Genomic DNA, 15,764 nt, shown 5'->3' with positions numbered 1-15,764 from the left:
TCTCTCTCTCTCTCTCTCTCTCTCTCTCTCTCTCTCTCTCTCTCTATACATATATATGTATATATATATACATATATATAAATGTATATATAAGTCATCAACACTTTTTTCATTCTGGCCTGAGAGAGCACCCTCACGTGTTTCATATATTTATATTCTTATCTTATTCTTTCGAGCCTTGTCATCTCATCTTTTCATATCCTCTTACCATTGGTCCTCTCAGCTTTATACAGGAAGTGTCACGCTCTGCACTGCCCCAGTTGTTGCCTCTCATCTCTCAGTTTTGTCTCTGTCACACATAAAAACTGTGCAGTATCTCAGCCACAGAGAGGAACTGTGGTTCACACCAAGGTTGGTCCGCCTCAACAAGTTATCCTCCCATATCTGTTTTTCCTTTTTCCTATTGTAGACTCCTGCCTCTCCTTTCAGATGATCCATCTGACACCTTCCTGCAGCTGATCTCACATCCACACTGCAGCCACAACATGAGCATAAGGAAACTGAGTGAGTATTGTTTGTGTGTGTGTGTGTGTGTGTGTGTGTGTGTGTGTGTGTGTGTGTGTGTGTGTGTGTGTGTGTGTGTGTGTGTGTGTGTAGAGCAGCTGCAATTTGTTCATGTGTTAACAAATATTGTAAACCGCAGTTTCAGTTAACTATTGTTGACTATTGATCGGACACTGCCATGTCAGTTTTACAACATTTTGGGGATTAGGACTACATGCAAAATACCATTTGCAGTTGAAATTAATTCGGTTGAGAATGTAAAACGTGTACTATAATATATAGAGGCTATTTTGGAGACCTGTTTTGACCTGCAGTGTTTATTATGTTTTATTCATAAATAAACTAGCAAAATACTTGGATGCCTACTGGCATTCCCACACAAACCAAGCGCCAACCAAGCGCAAAATACACACACACACACACACACACACACACACGCGCACACACGCACACACACACACGTGCATTATCTACTTTACATACTGTATACTTTACTTTTAGATTCCTGTTAGTCTTTGCAAATTGTCAAAAAACAATTTACAAGATATGTCAATGTGTTTTTAGATTTTTAAATTATAGAATTTGTGAGTCAGACAACAAAAACATTAAGCTAAAAGACACAAAAATGCTTGATGAGGGGAACTGCAGAAGTGATACTTCTTTAGCTTCTCTTTCCCCCCTGACTGAAAATAAATCTAATTGAGAGGTTGCATGGGAATGAATTGGGTTGCCAGGTGGGCAAACACATTGAGCAATGTCATATACTTGTTACAGTATAAGGAGCTTTTCTTCTTTTCTAACTCTTGCTCTGTCAAGGTTTCAAGTGGTTTGGTAGCCTCACCAACCTCTCCTTTCGCCGCTCAACTGAAAAATCTGACTCCAAGACCTCTCAGTCCAAGTCTGGAGCAGGAAGTGTACCTGGAGATGGCAAGGCAATCCTGGCTCCGGTTGTTGAGACAACGATGGACGACATGGATGCCATGCGTCCTCGCTCTGCTAGCTACATTCGCTCCAGTGAGAGCTACACACACATGGGTACGCTGCCAAGGCTACTGATGAGGAGGAGAGACAAGAGCAATAAAGGTAAAGCAGCATAACTTAAGATAACAAAAAAGGACAACAGTTTTCACCATGACAAACTTTATGTTCATTTCTGACATCCCTTCTACTCTAGAAGGCCCCGGCAGCAATAAGAAGAGTAAAGACAAGAGCAGCATCAGCAGAAGTCAAAGCCAGAGACCTTTACGGGACCAAGACTGTGGCCCCCCGAGGCTCACAGCCGCCAGATCTAAAGTTGCTGGGGATGAAGCTAGAGCTAAAGCTGACATTGGGCTCGGCAAAGACTCTCTCACTGATCCCAAGACCCACCCTGAACCTATGGGTGAAACTAATGTCGTAAACACCCAAGACACCATCTCTGCCATGTCACCATCTGGTGGCCCAAGTGCAGCACTCCATCCAGAGAGCATCACCCAGGCAGGTGCAGACTTGAAACCTGAGGAGACTTCATCACCTCCACCCAGCCGGGGGAATGATCAGATTAATGAGAATGAAGGGCTGGAGAACAGGCCGGTATCTGAACCTAAGGAGGAGGCAGAGTGCAGACAGCTGACCGGAGGAGAGGACAAACAAAACCAAAACTCAGACAGAATTTACTGGTGATTTGTTTCATTCCTTTTTTTCTTAAATGTGAACAGTTCAATTTTTCTGGCTTTTTTCTTTTCCAACAGTAAAGTAATTGAAGTAGGAAAGGTTACTGATTGGTCAACTGGTTTGTGGGGGTTCACTATAAAATGAGAGTATGCACTACTAAAGCACAGTGTTCACTGGCATGTTAAAGGCCTTAGAGTGGCTCCTGCTTGATCTTGGGCCCCTGTCCTGAGCCGGGTCCTTGTGTCAGAATCAGTGCTGGAAAGTAACTGAGTACATTTATTCAAGTTCTTTACTTAAATATAGTTTATTGTACTTGAATGTTTCATTTTATCTTGTGTGTCCAGTTTATAACATACAACAAATTGTTAAAGATTAAACTGGTGGTTCTAAGCCATTTGGTTTGTGACTACTTACAAAAAAGCGGTGTAGTCAGGGCCCGTTGCCTGACTACACAGCAATTTACATGGTTTCATAACTATAATTTTAATTCATTAATATTTATTTAACAATAATTTATGATTATTAATTTTTATTTTTATTTTAGGTATTTTTGTTCTGCAGAAAATGACTACTTTTTAATTCCACCGAGTAGCTTTTCCTAATAATAATGTACTTTTAGAATTATGAACTGGATATATGAATATTATGAATGAAGGTCTTTTTCTATTGGAGTATTTGTGCATTGTTATTTTGGTACTTTTACTTAAGTGACTTCCAGCACTGAAAAACTGCTCACATTGCTGAGAGATTGAAGGAACTGGGTGTATATAGGGTAGCTTTTTATTTGAACCCAGGTCCCTTAAAAAATGGCACATGCTTTATGTATACCACAGGGGGCGCAAATCAGTTTAAACTGCGCGTGGACCCACAGGGGAAGTTGGGTAGTTCACACTTTGTGCTGACTTTTCTGTGGACAGGACTTACCTAAGGCGATGGGTTTGAGGTGAGATGATAACAAGATTAATGACTTCCTTTTTTAAAGAAAGCGGGTTATATCGACTCCTTTTATTGGTCAGATGCTGCTGGAAAGCTGCAGGCTGTTGGTCTGATGTTTTCTTATTTTGCATTGACACACAGGAGGCGACATGGATAAGCTTTTGTGCGCTTATTGTGTGCGTTTCATAATGTTGTAGTGGATTTATCAACAAAGTCCGAACTTTATTGAACAGTTTGAGGGGAAATGTTCTGTAACTCCTCGCAGTTTATGACATGCCAATGTCTCTCTGCTGCCTCCAGTATCCCATGCATGAGAGTGCGTGTATCATGTTACAGTGGGATTTTGCACTGCGTGCGTGTCTGTGACTGTGAGTGTGCGTGCATGCATGCGTGGCTGCAGTTTTGCTGGCATGCATGTGCGAGCGTGCAGCATCAGCCCATTAGTTCAGCCCAGAGACCGTGGGAAATATGGCTGTATGGTGGCGTAGTGCTTGTTCAGTGTGGGCACATCAAAGAGCTGTCTGTCTGTTCCTGCCTAAATCACAAGTCTCTCAGCTTGGCTGTCAATTTCCCTCTATATTATTATTCTTTCAAAAGTGCAGCTCTTTACTTTGCCTGACTTTGGCTGCTTTGGAAAACCACTTTTACTGTCATAGCTGCTCAGCTGGCAAAATTATGAGTTTCGTTCTTCTGCCTTGCCTGTGCATGATAACTCCTTTGGCACTAATTCGAAAAGGGGACAAACAGTGGTAGCCTGACCCCAATGTGAACATATGTTTAACCAAAGTTGAATTAATTAGTTGTTTAATGATCAACATTAAATATTAAGCAGCAGCAGAATAATTGTTCAGTCAGTTTTTAAAGGTCCCACGGCGTGAAAATTTCACTTTATGAGGTTTTTTTTAACATTAATATGCGTTCCCCCAGGCTGCCTATGGTCCCCCAGCGACTAGCAATGGCGATAGGTGTAAACCGAGCCCTATCCTGCTCTGCCTTTGAGAAAATGAAAGCTCAGATGGTCCGATCTGGAATCTTGCCCCTTGTGAGGTCATAAGGAGCAAGGTTACCTCCCCTTTCTCTGCTTTGCCTGCCAAGAGAATTTGGCCCGCCCATGAGAAAGAGAGAGACATTATGGCTTTCAAACGAGCAAAGTGGCAGTTTGTCAAAGAAAGCTCATTGTGGGACTGGCTATAGTGGCTGTAATTCTGCACCAAGGCTTAATTTCGGGATAGAGACTTCAGAAACAGTCTTAGGGGACCACTAAGGTCTATATAAAAGCATCTAAAGAGTACCATGTCATGGAACCTTTAAGCAAAAAATGGCAAATAATATGCTGGTTTCTGCTTCTTGAGGATTTGACGCTTTCCTCTGTCATATGTGACATTACTCAACTATATAGTTTGGTGGTGGACAGATAAAAGAAGCAACCTTCGACTCGTGTTACATTGTGTTGGTCATTTTTCACTCTTCTGGGATATTTCATAAACAAAACAACTCATTGTTTGTCAAAATACTCTATAGCAGCCTTAGTTGAAGTCAATTGGAATTTGATAGCCCAAAATCAAAGGTTTCTCTCAGACGGTTTTACAATCTGTACAACATATCACCACTTCTGTTCTTACATCCTTGAGTCAGATGTTGTTGCTCCTTGAAAAGAGAAGAGTAGACAGAAGTATTAGTAGTAAATTAAGGTCAAGTATGATATCACAGAGTATTATACTAGGACATAAAATGTGTAATAAGTACTTCCACAGTGCTCCTCCTCAGGGTTGTGGAGGTAGGCCTGACAATGCGAGACTAGTTGACATTGACCTCAGCTCTACTGTAGAGCTCAATGATATTCTCGCTATGCTGTAGATAGGATGGGCTTTTTGTTTTCAAAGCCTTATGTATAAATGGTATGTTTTAGTATTTACAGCTCAGTCACATTTGTCACTTGATAACTGTCAATGTGTTCAAATGAAGGGGGGCAAATATTTTTCTTTGGTCTAAGCACAGGAGCAGCCTAGGAAGGGAATGTAGAGCTCCTCTGCCGTGGGACCTATTAAAATTCCCTAGCCGCTGCCACTATGGGACCCTTTGATCTGGCCTCTCTGTGGTCATGTGTAACACGGCTTTGCTCTGGGCCCTAGGAGACCCATCGTGCAACTGTGCTGATTGATCTAAAACTTGTCTGGGAGTGTAATTGCCCCTTTAGCTCAGTACCCACAGTATGGCTCCCAAGACTACAGCTTAGCAGGGGGGGGGTTTCGACACATGATCCGGATTCATCGTGAGTGTAAAAGTGAGAGTTATGGCGCCCTGAGGATTTGAGAGGCCAGCTTCATATTCAGCAACCTTAGAAGCTCAGTGGGGATTGTTATCTATCCATTTTCTATGAAGCTGGTCTGGAACAAAATTTTGCTCACTGGAGAGGCCACTGTGGAGGAGGGTCATGGGAATACAGGCATGTTTTTTGTCCGTGGTAACATGCACTGCACCTGTTAGAAGACCAGATCAAACACAGAGGTGTGTGTACATGTGTGTTGATACACATGCGTGCACAATTCCTCAGGCGTTTACAGCCATTTTCTGTTATAAAATTCCAGAATTTTCTCTCTTTCATCTCTTTTTTTCTCCTTCTGTTTCTTCAGCCACATGGAGCCAACAAAGAGCCAGTCGGAATATGTGCAGGTAAGTCTGTGTGTGTGTGTGTGTGTGTGTGTGTGTGCATGTACTTGAATATTATCCCACAGAAATATTTCAAGGTTTCTGTCAGTTACAGTACACCCATGCACACAAACGTAATGCCTGAGATGCCAGTAGATATGATTTCTAGGTTTAGCTTGAACGTGCAATGCAGTTTTCTCCTGTCTTCCATTATAATAAATTAGATTTTTTTTAATGTGAGCTTTCAGATGTAATTGTGGCTAATTATTATCCCTTATAGTCTTCAACAGTTTTGCTCATTTCAGCAGGCTCACTCTGCATTTAGCCTAATTCAGTCTGCCATTTAGCTAATTGAATTTGGAGGGAAGCTGTGCTAATGTCAGCACTGTGCCGCTAGCGAGCAGTGTGTGCTGCAGCCAGTAGGTGGGGCCGTACACTGCAGTTTTAATCTCCATATAGACCAGAGAGCATGTGAAGCTGGATGTAAGGAATTCATGCATCCTGAATAACACAAATACATATTAAAGCAGATATTGGACTTTAAACTGAGTGTGACAAGTGGCAAGTGATAGAAAGTGAAGCTTAAGAAGAAGAAGAAAGAAAAAGAGAGAAGAGATGGATAGTAAACTGTTGAGTTCTTGAGATCAGATTTCTTATTGATTATCCATCCCAGACGGGTGGTAAAAGCCTTCTCCTATGACCCTGACCCGTATTCCTTTTGTAAAACAAATATATCCAACTTCCTCTGACCACAACACATTGACTATATTTAAATCCCACCACACTGCCAGCCTTGTTAGAAGTTTAATGTTGGAGGCAGAACAGCATGTAAATAAATCACTCTGCCTGACTCAAACATACATTCAAGGTCCAGTTGGTTATTTCTTTACCTTTAAAGAGTCTGGACTAGAGATGGAAAATCAGCCTTTTTTTCTAAATTAGGAAAAAGAAGGCTTGCTTTGTTGCTGTGTTTACAACCATAACTGATTTAAACAAAAAAATTATAAAATACATTGAGGTGTTTAGTATTAGAGTAGCCAAAGCAGTAAGCCACTCAGAGCTGACAAATCTCGTGTCATCGTCAATTTCTTTAGAAGGTCTAAACGTCTCTGTCTAAAATAGTTCCTCCATTATTTTTTTCTGCTGGAGGTCAATGTTTATTTTATAAAAATGAATACATTTTTCATGATGTTAGTGACTTGGTCTGTATTACAGACAAGGTGACCCAGCTTGACAATGTAGGCCACCAGGACGCCCATGTACTTAATACCATTAGCGGTACTCTCATGCTGACAAGAAAAAAATGAGGATTCTTTTTGGTTCTGAAGTTTTTCAATTTAAAAAAAAAACTTTAAATAAGAATGACTTTTCATATTCCATCCATGCCGTATCAGATGAAAACGCAAGAAGTGAAGGAGAATCATTGGTTTCTGCTTTAAACCCACGTTTTGTCACCCAAATTAGTTTCCTGTCTTTCTCTCTAACACCACAAAAGCCCGCCCCGCCACCCCTGCCGCCCCACCCACTCTCTGAAAGCTGCCAGCAAACATCTTCTATTTCCCTGAAACATTTATGACAGCTGATGTTTAAATCAGGAGTTGGCCTCAGTGTTCCCTGTTATAATGGGTAAGACCAGGCCAGAGTCCTCTCCTGGTTTTCACATGTGCACGCTCACACACACACGTGTACACTTATTTATTCACATATGCACACGCAGTTATCACACTGAGAGACAGTGAGACAGAGAGAAAGACAGACAAACCAATCAGATCTGAGGATGCTCAAAGAAAATAAGCAATCAGTAAGAAAAAAGCCCCAAAGCATTCAGGATGAGTTTTTCATCTTTTAGGCTTTATCATAAAATATCCATCATCATTCATTTTTTATGTGGACTCATCGCTGGTCAAGCAATATCTGCGCGGTTTTGTTTTTTGTGACTTTCAGTGAAAGACGTAAAAGCAGTTTTAAAATGGCTGAGGTTGGTAGTTAAAGAGGCCGGATGATTTTGTGTTATTATGGAACTAATCACAATGTTCACTTTCTGTCTAAATTTGAGCTTGTTTTTAAATAGTGTGTGTGTGTGTGTGTGTGTGTGGCTCTATAACTGTCTGCGTTTGTTTTTGCCTGCAGCCCAGCCCTGCTTTGTATACTGATTTTGGGGTTTGGTGCTACTTTGACGGGAGGGGCAGGAGGTGAAACGTGTGGGATCATTTGAGGTTTATTAACATACGTCTGGCACTAGAGTCACGCTGCTGCTCTAAAAACATTTCAGTGTGTGTGTGTGAAGGGGCTCAGCTGTGTATCTGTGCATTGCTGCATGTTTGATTATGCGAATGGTTTGAATTTTTAAAATCTGTCTGTGTGCCGTCTGATTAAAATGAGGCTGTGCCCTGTGGGTGCATGTGTATGTGTGTATGTGTGTGTGTGCGTGTGAGCGTGTCACTATTTTAGTTTAATTAAATTAATATGGTCCCCCTGTAAATGAGAAGGGGTGTATACTGTCAGGGCTGGCCCTCAGTGATACACCCCTAATAAATGTCTTCAGTTACTGTTCCTTCACCGTGCAAACAGACTGACAGAGAATCAGCGTACAGCCAGGTCTGCACACACTCACAGTCCATGCACTGTGTTTACATGTTGGATTGTTTGCATAAATCAGTTTATTTAGGTCACCAAAGAGAAAAGGGCCCAAATATATAGACATACATTTAACATGGACTAAATAGCCCACACCTTAAAATGCAATACAGTACAGTTCCCTGCAGTAAATATTAGTTTGGTAAAACCCACAATGTTTTCCATTGATTTACATATTTTACAGTGTTTGCAGCAGACCAGCAATTCAAGCCAATAATGACAACTCTAGCAGGTAATGTTTACCCTGTTTGTCATCTGATCCGATAGTGTTAGCATGCTAACATTTGCTAAATAGCACGTCAAAATCATGGTGGCCTTGAGGAAAAGTCAGGGATCAAGGTAGGCTTTATCCTCTGGGGACCAGGAATGTCTGCAACAAAATGTATGGCAATTGATCTACTGTAGTAATATGTTAAGATATTTCCCTAAGTGAAAACTTACACATTTACATTCCTCAAGCCATGCCACTAGTTGGGCTAAAAATGCTGACTATCTGCAAACACACTTTGCTTATTGGTTTTCAACTTTAAATGGCTCGTCTAACTGCCTTTTGTAATTATTATGAACTGTACAGTGCAGTGGTTGCTGCTTGAACTCCTGGTACTTCAGTCATAATACGCTGAAAGAATATGTGACGCGGTAAAGAGAAAAGTCTCAAAAATCTTATGACCACATGCAAAATACATGGAAATTGCATTAGTAAAGACGCCCGGAGGTCACAAGCACAACTTATTGGATAGGATATTCACTTCACAAACTGCAGCCTCAGATAATAGTCATTGAGTTTAATCACCTCTGAGCGTTCTCAGAGCAAAAGCTCTGATATTTACTACAGGCTTGTGTTATTCTCAAGTACTTGTTATTTTGTCCATCCCCTTCGAGGTCAGCATGGTAATGCCGCTAAGCAGAAAACCGAGAATAATGGCACATCGATCTCTCTAAAACAGTATTACACACTGCGTTATTCACACTAAAGATGTGTCTAGTTGCTACAGCAACATATTTGTGTAAGTCATTTTAATGTGATTATAGCAGGACAGAGGGTTTTTAATTGCGCTATTTCACACCTAAATTCATATTTTTCTACACGTCTGTGAGAATACAGCGTTTTCCAGCAGGCCTCTTTCTCTTGCTGCATCATTATCACAGACTGATGTTTCAAACGGCCTTTGAAACACACATCTGGTGGTTCGATACGGATTAACCAGTCGGTGAATAGGGTCCACCCTGTGAAAAAAACACTGATGACAATCAGACATACACAGATCATTAGCTGAACCCCACTAACCCCCAACGGAGCCCGGCCTTTGTTTTAAGAAACGCTCGTGTGCACACACAAAGATATGTGTGCGCATACAGTATAATCTTGATCTGCCCTCGGTGTGTTTCTTTTCAACTCTCACGCACATACACACATTTTACTCTCATAAACACACACTCTCTCACTGTCTATGTTCTCTCTCTTTCTATCTCTGTTTGACTGACACACACACACACACACACACACACACACACACACACACACACACACACACACACACACACACTCCTTTCATTAGTGGGACGCTTGCAGGCACGGGCAGGGTATTCTTCATTGTGTTCCCTATCAGCCTGCGGGATGGAGCTTACTAATTAATATTTAACTGAAGTCCACCTCCAAGCAGGGGATGAGATGTAGAGAGATAGAGGTGTGGAAGGACAGGATGGCCGTGGAGGAGAAGGGAAGGACAGAAGAGAGAAGGGAGGGGAAAGACGGGAGAGGAGGAGGATGAAAGGAGGAGGTTAGGCTAGTGATGAGAGGCTGGGATAAGGAGGAGGGAGAGCTGAGGGGAGGAGCATGATGATAAAAAAGGTTGGATTAGGCAGAGCATTGGGAGAGGGAGTTGAGGGAATGCTGAAAAAAAGAAAGTATGGGTTCAATGAATGGATAAGAGTAAAAGAAAATGAAGGAGATGGTGGAACGAGTACCTGTGCAGACATTGTCTGACAAACTTGCATGTAGAGACTATAAAGGAAGAGATATATAAAAGGATTTAAAGGGAAGCAATACGGTTGAGAATGAAGCAAGGAAATAAAAAGAACAAGAGAGATGAGTCAGGGTAATGAAGTGTACAAGACACTAAAGTAAGAATGAGACTCTCTTTAGTCTTCCCAAAGGCACAAAATGGGGCAAAGTTATCATCATTTTTCTGTCTATTCAATTTAAAACATCTAAAATGATATTGAGCAGTGAAGGCTGCGGCTCGATGAATATGTTGATTAAATTGTAACATTTGTTTCAAAAATTAAATATGTAACAACAACAACAGACTTTAACACATTAGGGACCTTAACTTTCTTATGTTAAATCACGTCTGATGATGTAGTATGGTGCACAGTATAGACTGTGGACTGATTGGTCTCACTACTGTATGTCATTGTATTGTATTCTCAGTGAAGTGATGTGGGATTCAGACAATGGAATGATTGTGAATCGACCGTATTTAGGTCTGTAAGAGATTCAGAGATATGGATTTTTGTCAAACATTTGTCAGCTCCTCTCACAACATAGCTCTTCTTAGTTGCTAGAGAAAAGTAAGTAAGAAGAGCAAGTTACTGGTGCACCAGAACATCTACCCTTGAGTGTTATATTATAGTGCAGAGCACAATGTATTTTTTCTCTATCAAACATTTCCAGAGATGATTCAGACAATTCAAATGGTATGATTCAGTTCTGGTGAATCCGTTGCTTTGAGTTAATGTCTCAGCTCCCCACAGCAGCCGTTTGATATCGGTTTGACTTAACTTAATTCATCTGAGGATGCAAACGGACATGAGGAAACACAAGCTAGAGCATTTCGCAATGTATTTTGCCTAAAAACTATGACAGGAGGTGCTCCTTTTTAGCGGGATTCTTTTCACTTGTGCCAATCAAAACACTTGTTTCAAAGGATTAGGAGGTGTGATACGAAAAGTGCATGTTTTATAAAAGTGTAATTTTATGGAGTGGCTTTTAGCTGATAGAGCTTACGGCACAATACATTTTCATTATGACCTGTCTAAGTGGGAATAACACTCCTAACATTGCCAATTTTAATGCTGATCCCATAGCTACAGTTGACCATATATGCTTTAAACTCTGCATCCATCATATTTTTCCCCCAGCGTGCATTTTTGATATGCGTGGGTGTGTGGCGCAGCAGCCAGATGTAACATGCTGTATGTTGTGATTGTTTTGGCATAGTATTACAGTGGATTGAGGGAAGGAAAGCACAGGGTCCCTTTTATGAGATTATTTGTGTCCCTGCTGTGTAATCTGTCTAATCCAGAGCTGGATGGTTTGAGATTACATTAAGAGGAGTCACTGCAGTTAATGAATCCTTCCTGTGTCTTGTAGCTCCTTATCTATCGGCCTTTTCTTTCTGCCTGTGACCCACTAGCATGCATTCAAGAGGCAGATTAGCGGAGGGATTTCTGGTATCATCGGATGTAGTGTATGTGTGGTGCAGACATGATGGTGCATACAGAAATTTTGTCACCTTTTTATGTTGCATATGTCTCTCCTTCTCTGGCTACATCCCTCGCTTGGGTTATGCTTCACTGCAGTGGTGCAGACCCAACTAAATGCAGTGTCAGAATTTTGGATGCTGTCAGGGGCTCTCACAGTGTTGCTATGGTGAGGCGTCCTCAACTCAATGATGTCACTCACTCAAGTCTCTGGAGACAGAGCCCCACCCCTCCTGACATCTCTCTGCCTGGTGTGTGTGTGTGTGTGTGTGTGTGTGTGTGTGTGTGTGTGTGGGTGTGTGTGTGTGTGTGTGTGTGTGTGGTGTGTGTGTGTGTGTGTGTGTGTGTTGTGTGTGTGTGTGTGTGTGTGTGTGTGTGTGTGTGTGTGTGTGTGTGTGTGTGTGTGTGTGTGTGTGTGTGTGGTGTGGTGTGTGTGTGTGTGTGTGTGTGTGTGTGTGTGTGTGTGTGTGTGTGTGTGTGTGTGTGTGTGTGTGTGTGTGTGTGTGTGTGTGTGTGTGTGTGTGTGAGAGAAATGGGCCAGTGAAAATCACACTGTGTTATCCTTGAAACACCTGCCTGTGTGTTTCAGCCTATAATGAGCTGTCTAGCTGCAGTCTGCATGGCTTTTAAGAAACACATCATTATATTTTGCTGCACGCACGCACGCACGCACGCACACACACACACACACACAGATAAGGAACCAAAAGCTCTGTAGCTCCTGCCATCTCTAGTAATATATAGTTGTGTGTGTGTGGTGTGTGTGTGTGTGAATATGTGTAGGTGGAATAAAAGGTGTGTGTGTGTGTGTGTGTGTGTGTGTGTGTGTGTGTGTGTGTGTGGTGTGTGTGTGTGTGTGTGTGTGGTGTGTGTGTGTGTGTGTGTGTGTGTGTGTGTGTGTGTGTGTGTGTGTGTGTGTGTGTGTGTGTGTGACTATGTATAGGTGGAATAAAAGGTGTGTGTGTGTGTGTGTGTGTGTATGTGTGTGTGTGTGTGTGGATGGGGGGGGCACCCCTGCTGGGTGTTTTATGGCAGAAGAAGAGTTAGATTCCTTTAGAAGGCTGCACTCCTCCTTCTTTCTTTCCTTCTACACCCATGTTCATCTTTCCCTCCTCCCATCTTCTTTCACTTTCTCCTTGTTTTACTCAGTCCAACCCCCCCATACCACCCCATGTCAGCATTGTCTCAGCACTAAAGCGGCTGTCGTTGGGTGGGTGGGTGTGGTTCTTTCTGCCTGCAATTCGACAGCTTTCCTTTCTGCTTGTGCCTGCTAGCATTCACCCCCCCACCCCCCTGGTCTCCCTCATTCCCTCCATCATCTATCCATCCCTCCCACCCTCTCTCTCTGGTCCGCCCTCCCCCCACCCACTCTCCTTTCATCAGCAAGCAATGAGGTAATCCCTAGCAGCCGCGTGAAGTGCAGCAAGTGCAGTGAGAGGGAGAGAAGCGAGAGCAGGATCGACAGAAGCCGGCGCAGGGCAGAAGCAGTGGAGATGTCAGGAGCTCTAATATCTCTTGCTCTTATCAGTTCCAGCTGTTAGTGGCTCGCTCTTAGCTTATGGCTGATGTGGTTACCAGCACCTGCTTGCAAGCTGTAGCTGTGTTGTGTTAGCTGTTTAGCTGGTAGCCTGGTTTTGTAGTGGTGGCACTATGTTGAGGGGCTGTTAGCCAGGCAGAGAGGCAGGGGTAGGACAGGCTTAGCCCTGGGGCTGGGGTTTAGATCAGACACCCTGGGTGGGGTAGAGATAAAGAAGAGGACAGGAGACGGGGAACAGAAGAAGAGGGAGAGGTGAAGTAGAGAAAAAAAGGAGGAAGATTTGGGGAAAGGTAGCAGAGTAAGGTGTGCACTCACCATGACAGAGAGGTGTAGTCTGTGGAGTGCCCTGTCGGCTGCAGCATGCTGCTTCTACCGGGGATCTTTTATGCAAGTCCAGGTGAGTGAGCATCTACTGTGAGTGTGTGTGTGTGTGTTGTGTCTGTATGTGTGTGTGTGTGTGTGTGTGTGTGTGTGTGTGTGTGTGTTTGTCTGTTTGTTTGCAACAGAGAGCCCGTGCTTCCTGGTTTGTAACAAAATGCACACAGTACATGACATGTCTTTCAATACCAGGTATATATGTTTTCTGATTTTCATATGCCATCCAAGTTTCCTTACATTTGTGTGTGTGTGTGTGTGTGTGTGTGTGTGTGTGTTGGTGTGTGTGTGTGTGTGTGTGTGTGTGTGTGTGTGTGTGTGTGTGTGTGTGTGTGTGTGTGTGTGTGTGTGGTGTGTGTGTGTGTGTGTGGTGTGTGTGTGTGTGTGTGTGTGTGTGTGTGTGTGTGTGTGTTCACGGGAGGTGTGCTCACTGTTGGCTTCTCTCCTGTCCCGGCAGCCGGTAATGTCAGCTTGCCTGGTAGCTGGCAGATTGATGATATCATAGGTGCTGTACAGTTCTTAGATGTTAGATGAAACTGTGTGAAATCACAAATGGTGAGGGAGAGAGGGGTTTGGGACTAAAGGGGTAAAAGAGAGAGAAAGGGAGTTGTTATGTGTTTGTGATTTGTGGGTTTGTGTGCGAGGAAGAGAAAATATGTGAAGGGTACAGTAGAGTGAAGCGTATCGGTTTTACTAGGGTCTAATTCAGGCTTCATGCCTGAAACCAAATATCTGACCTTATTCCCAAGACAAAATGACACCTACAGAATATTTTGTATGTTTGTACAGTGTGTCCTTGTGTCTCTTTTGCTTGGTATTTGATGCTCTCTGGCAACAAAACTTCTTATTTTTCAAAATATCAACTTTTCAGGGACCAGCCAAAATAAACCTTTGTGTTCATTTTCTGGCAGGGTTTGGTTTGTAATGCTCAAAGGTGGTAGAATATTACCAAATGTGAGATTATTCAGAGTGAGAGTTACGAGGACAGTGACAAAAGAATAAACTACTTAAAGAGAATTGGTTAATAGATGAGTTAATAGGAAATAATAGACCAAACTATGTTGTTGCCTGGGGGCATAATACTTTACTGAAGTGGTTGTTGTAGAACATGCAGAATTTCCTCTTCTCTTCTCCCTGCCACGTTGTTTGTAGCCGACTGTGTTATAATTATGGCTTTACTTTAAACGGGAAAGCAGCAGAGTTGTGTTTGTGTGCGTGGTTTGACTGCGTTTCAGGACAGTAATCCTCAAGTTGGGTGTCGGCGTGTCCTACCTTGTCCCTTGCAGCAGGACACTTTGTCAATGTGACACAGTCAGTGTCCTTGTGATGGAATACTTGGTTTGTTTTGTTGTTCTAAAAACAAATGTCTGTCCTACAGATAGACATAGCTGTTTCCGATGTACGGGGGGGGATTCTTGGCCCTCTTTGTAATTTTTTTTAACATCTGCTTTTGTTTAGAGTGAAGTGTTTCAAAGCTCATAGTAATGAAGTCATTTTAATTGAACGTGTCATTAGGGTTCCTGCAAAGCAGTGGTTGTGGAAATGTGTGTGTGTGCGTGTGTGTATGAGCGGGGGGGGTAAACTAATTAGCACTCCCTGAATGGTTAGAGTTAAGTGGGAGCCTTTCTATTGTTAAAAATAATTATTATTTAATTCCCTGAAACTTGGGTTTGTTTACAAACTGTTTTTGTCAGACCAATATTGATTCCTCAATCCATTCTAATTAAACATAGCCTGTCAAGCACAATACTGTGTGTCATGTAACCCAAACACTGTCTGCTACCCAGAGAAGTGATGCTTTAATCATTACTTGTTCTGCACATTCAGTGTCATGTTGATGCTTTTTCTTTGCCTCCAAGGGTAACCATTAGTAATGACATTAACACTCAGTACTTTTCTCTTAGACACATGCAACTTGTGATTGAGTTTTCTTTTATCTGAAATTATTAATGTTACTCATATTATATATTCTCTGTTTAAACTCAAA

At 42.3% G+C, this 15,764-nt stretch overlaps 1 protein-coding gene across 4 annotated transcripts in view; it reads left to right on the top strand.

The window, feature by feature from the left end:
- The first annotated feature begins 264 nt into the window (after positions 1–264).
- The window catches only part of sh2d3ca (SH2 domain containing 3Ca), a 50,084-nt gene continuing 34,584 nt past the window's right edge, over positions 265–15,764 (top strand). The window contains exons 1-4 of one of the 4 annotated variants that reach the window (XM_032539023.1): positions 265–504; positions 1,321–1,587; positions 1,679–2,162; positions 5,727–5,766. In XM_032539023.1, coding sequence (XP_032394914.1) covers positions 486–504; positions 1,321–1,587; positions 1,679–2,162; positions 5,727–5,766 — 810 coding nt within the window. In that variant the 5' untranslated portion in view covers positions 265–485. Of the gene's footprint in view, positions 505–1,320; positions 1,588–1,678; positions 2,163–3,006; positions 3,101–5,726; positions 5,767–13,248; positions 13,800–15,764 lie in introns of those variants that run through there. The other 3 variants (XM_032539022.1, XM_032539025.1, XM_032539024.1) reach the window with 3 other exon arrangements.

This window comes from Etheostoma spectabile, chromosome 16 (assembly GCF_008692095.1).
Source record: "Etheostoma spectabile isolate EspeVRDwgs_2016 chromosome 16, UIUC_Espe_1.0, whole genome shotgun sequence".
Taxonomy (NCBI): Eukaryota; Metazoa; Chordata; class Actinopteri; order Perciformes; family Percidae; genus Etheostoma; species Etheostoma spectabile.
Note: the sequence above shows the minus strand (reverse complement) of the source record. Positions and strands in the feature narration are given on the sequence as shown.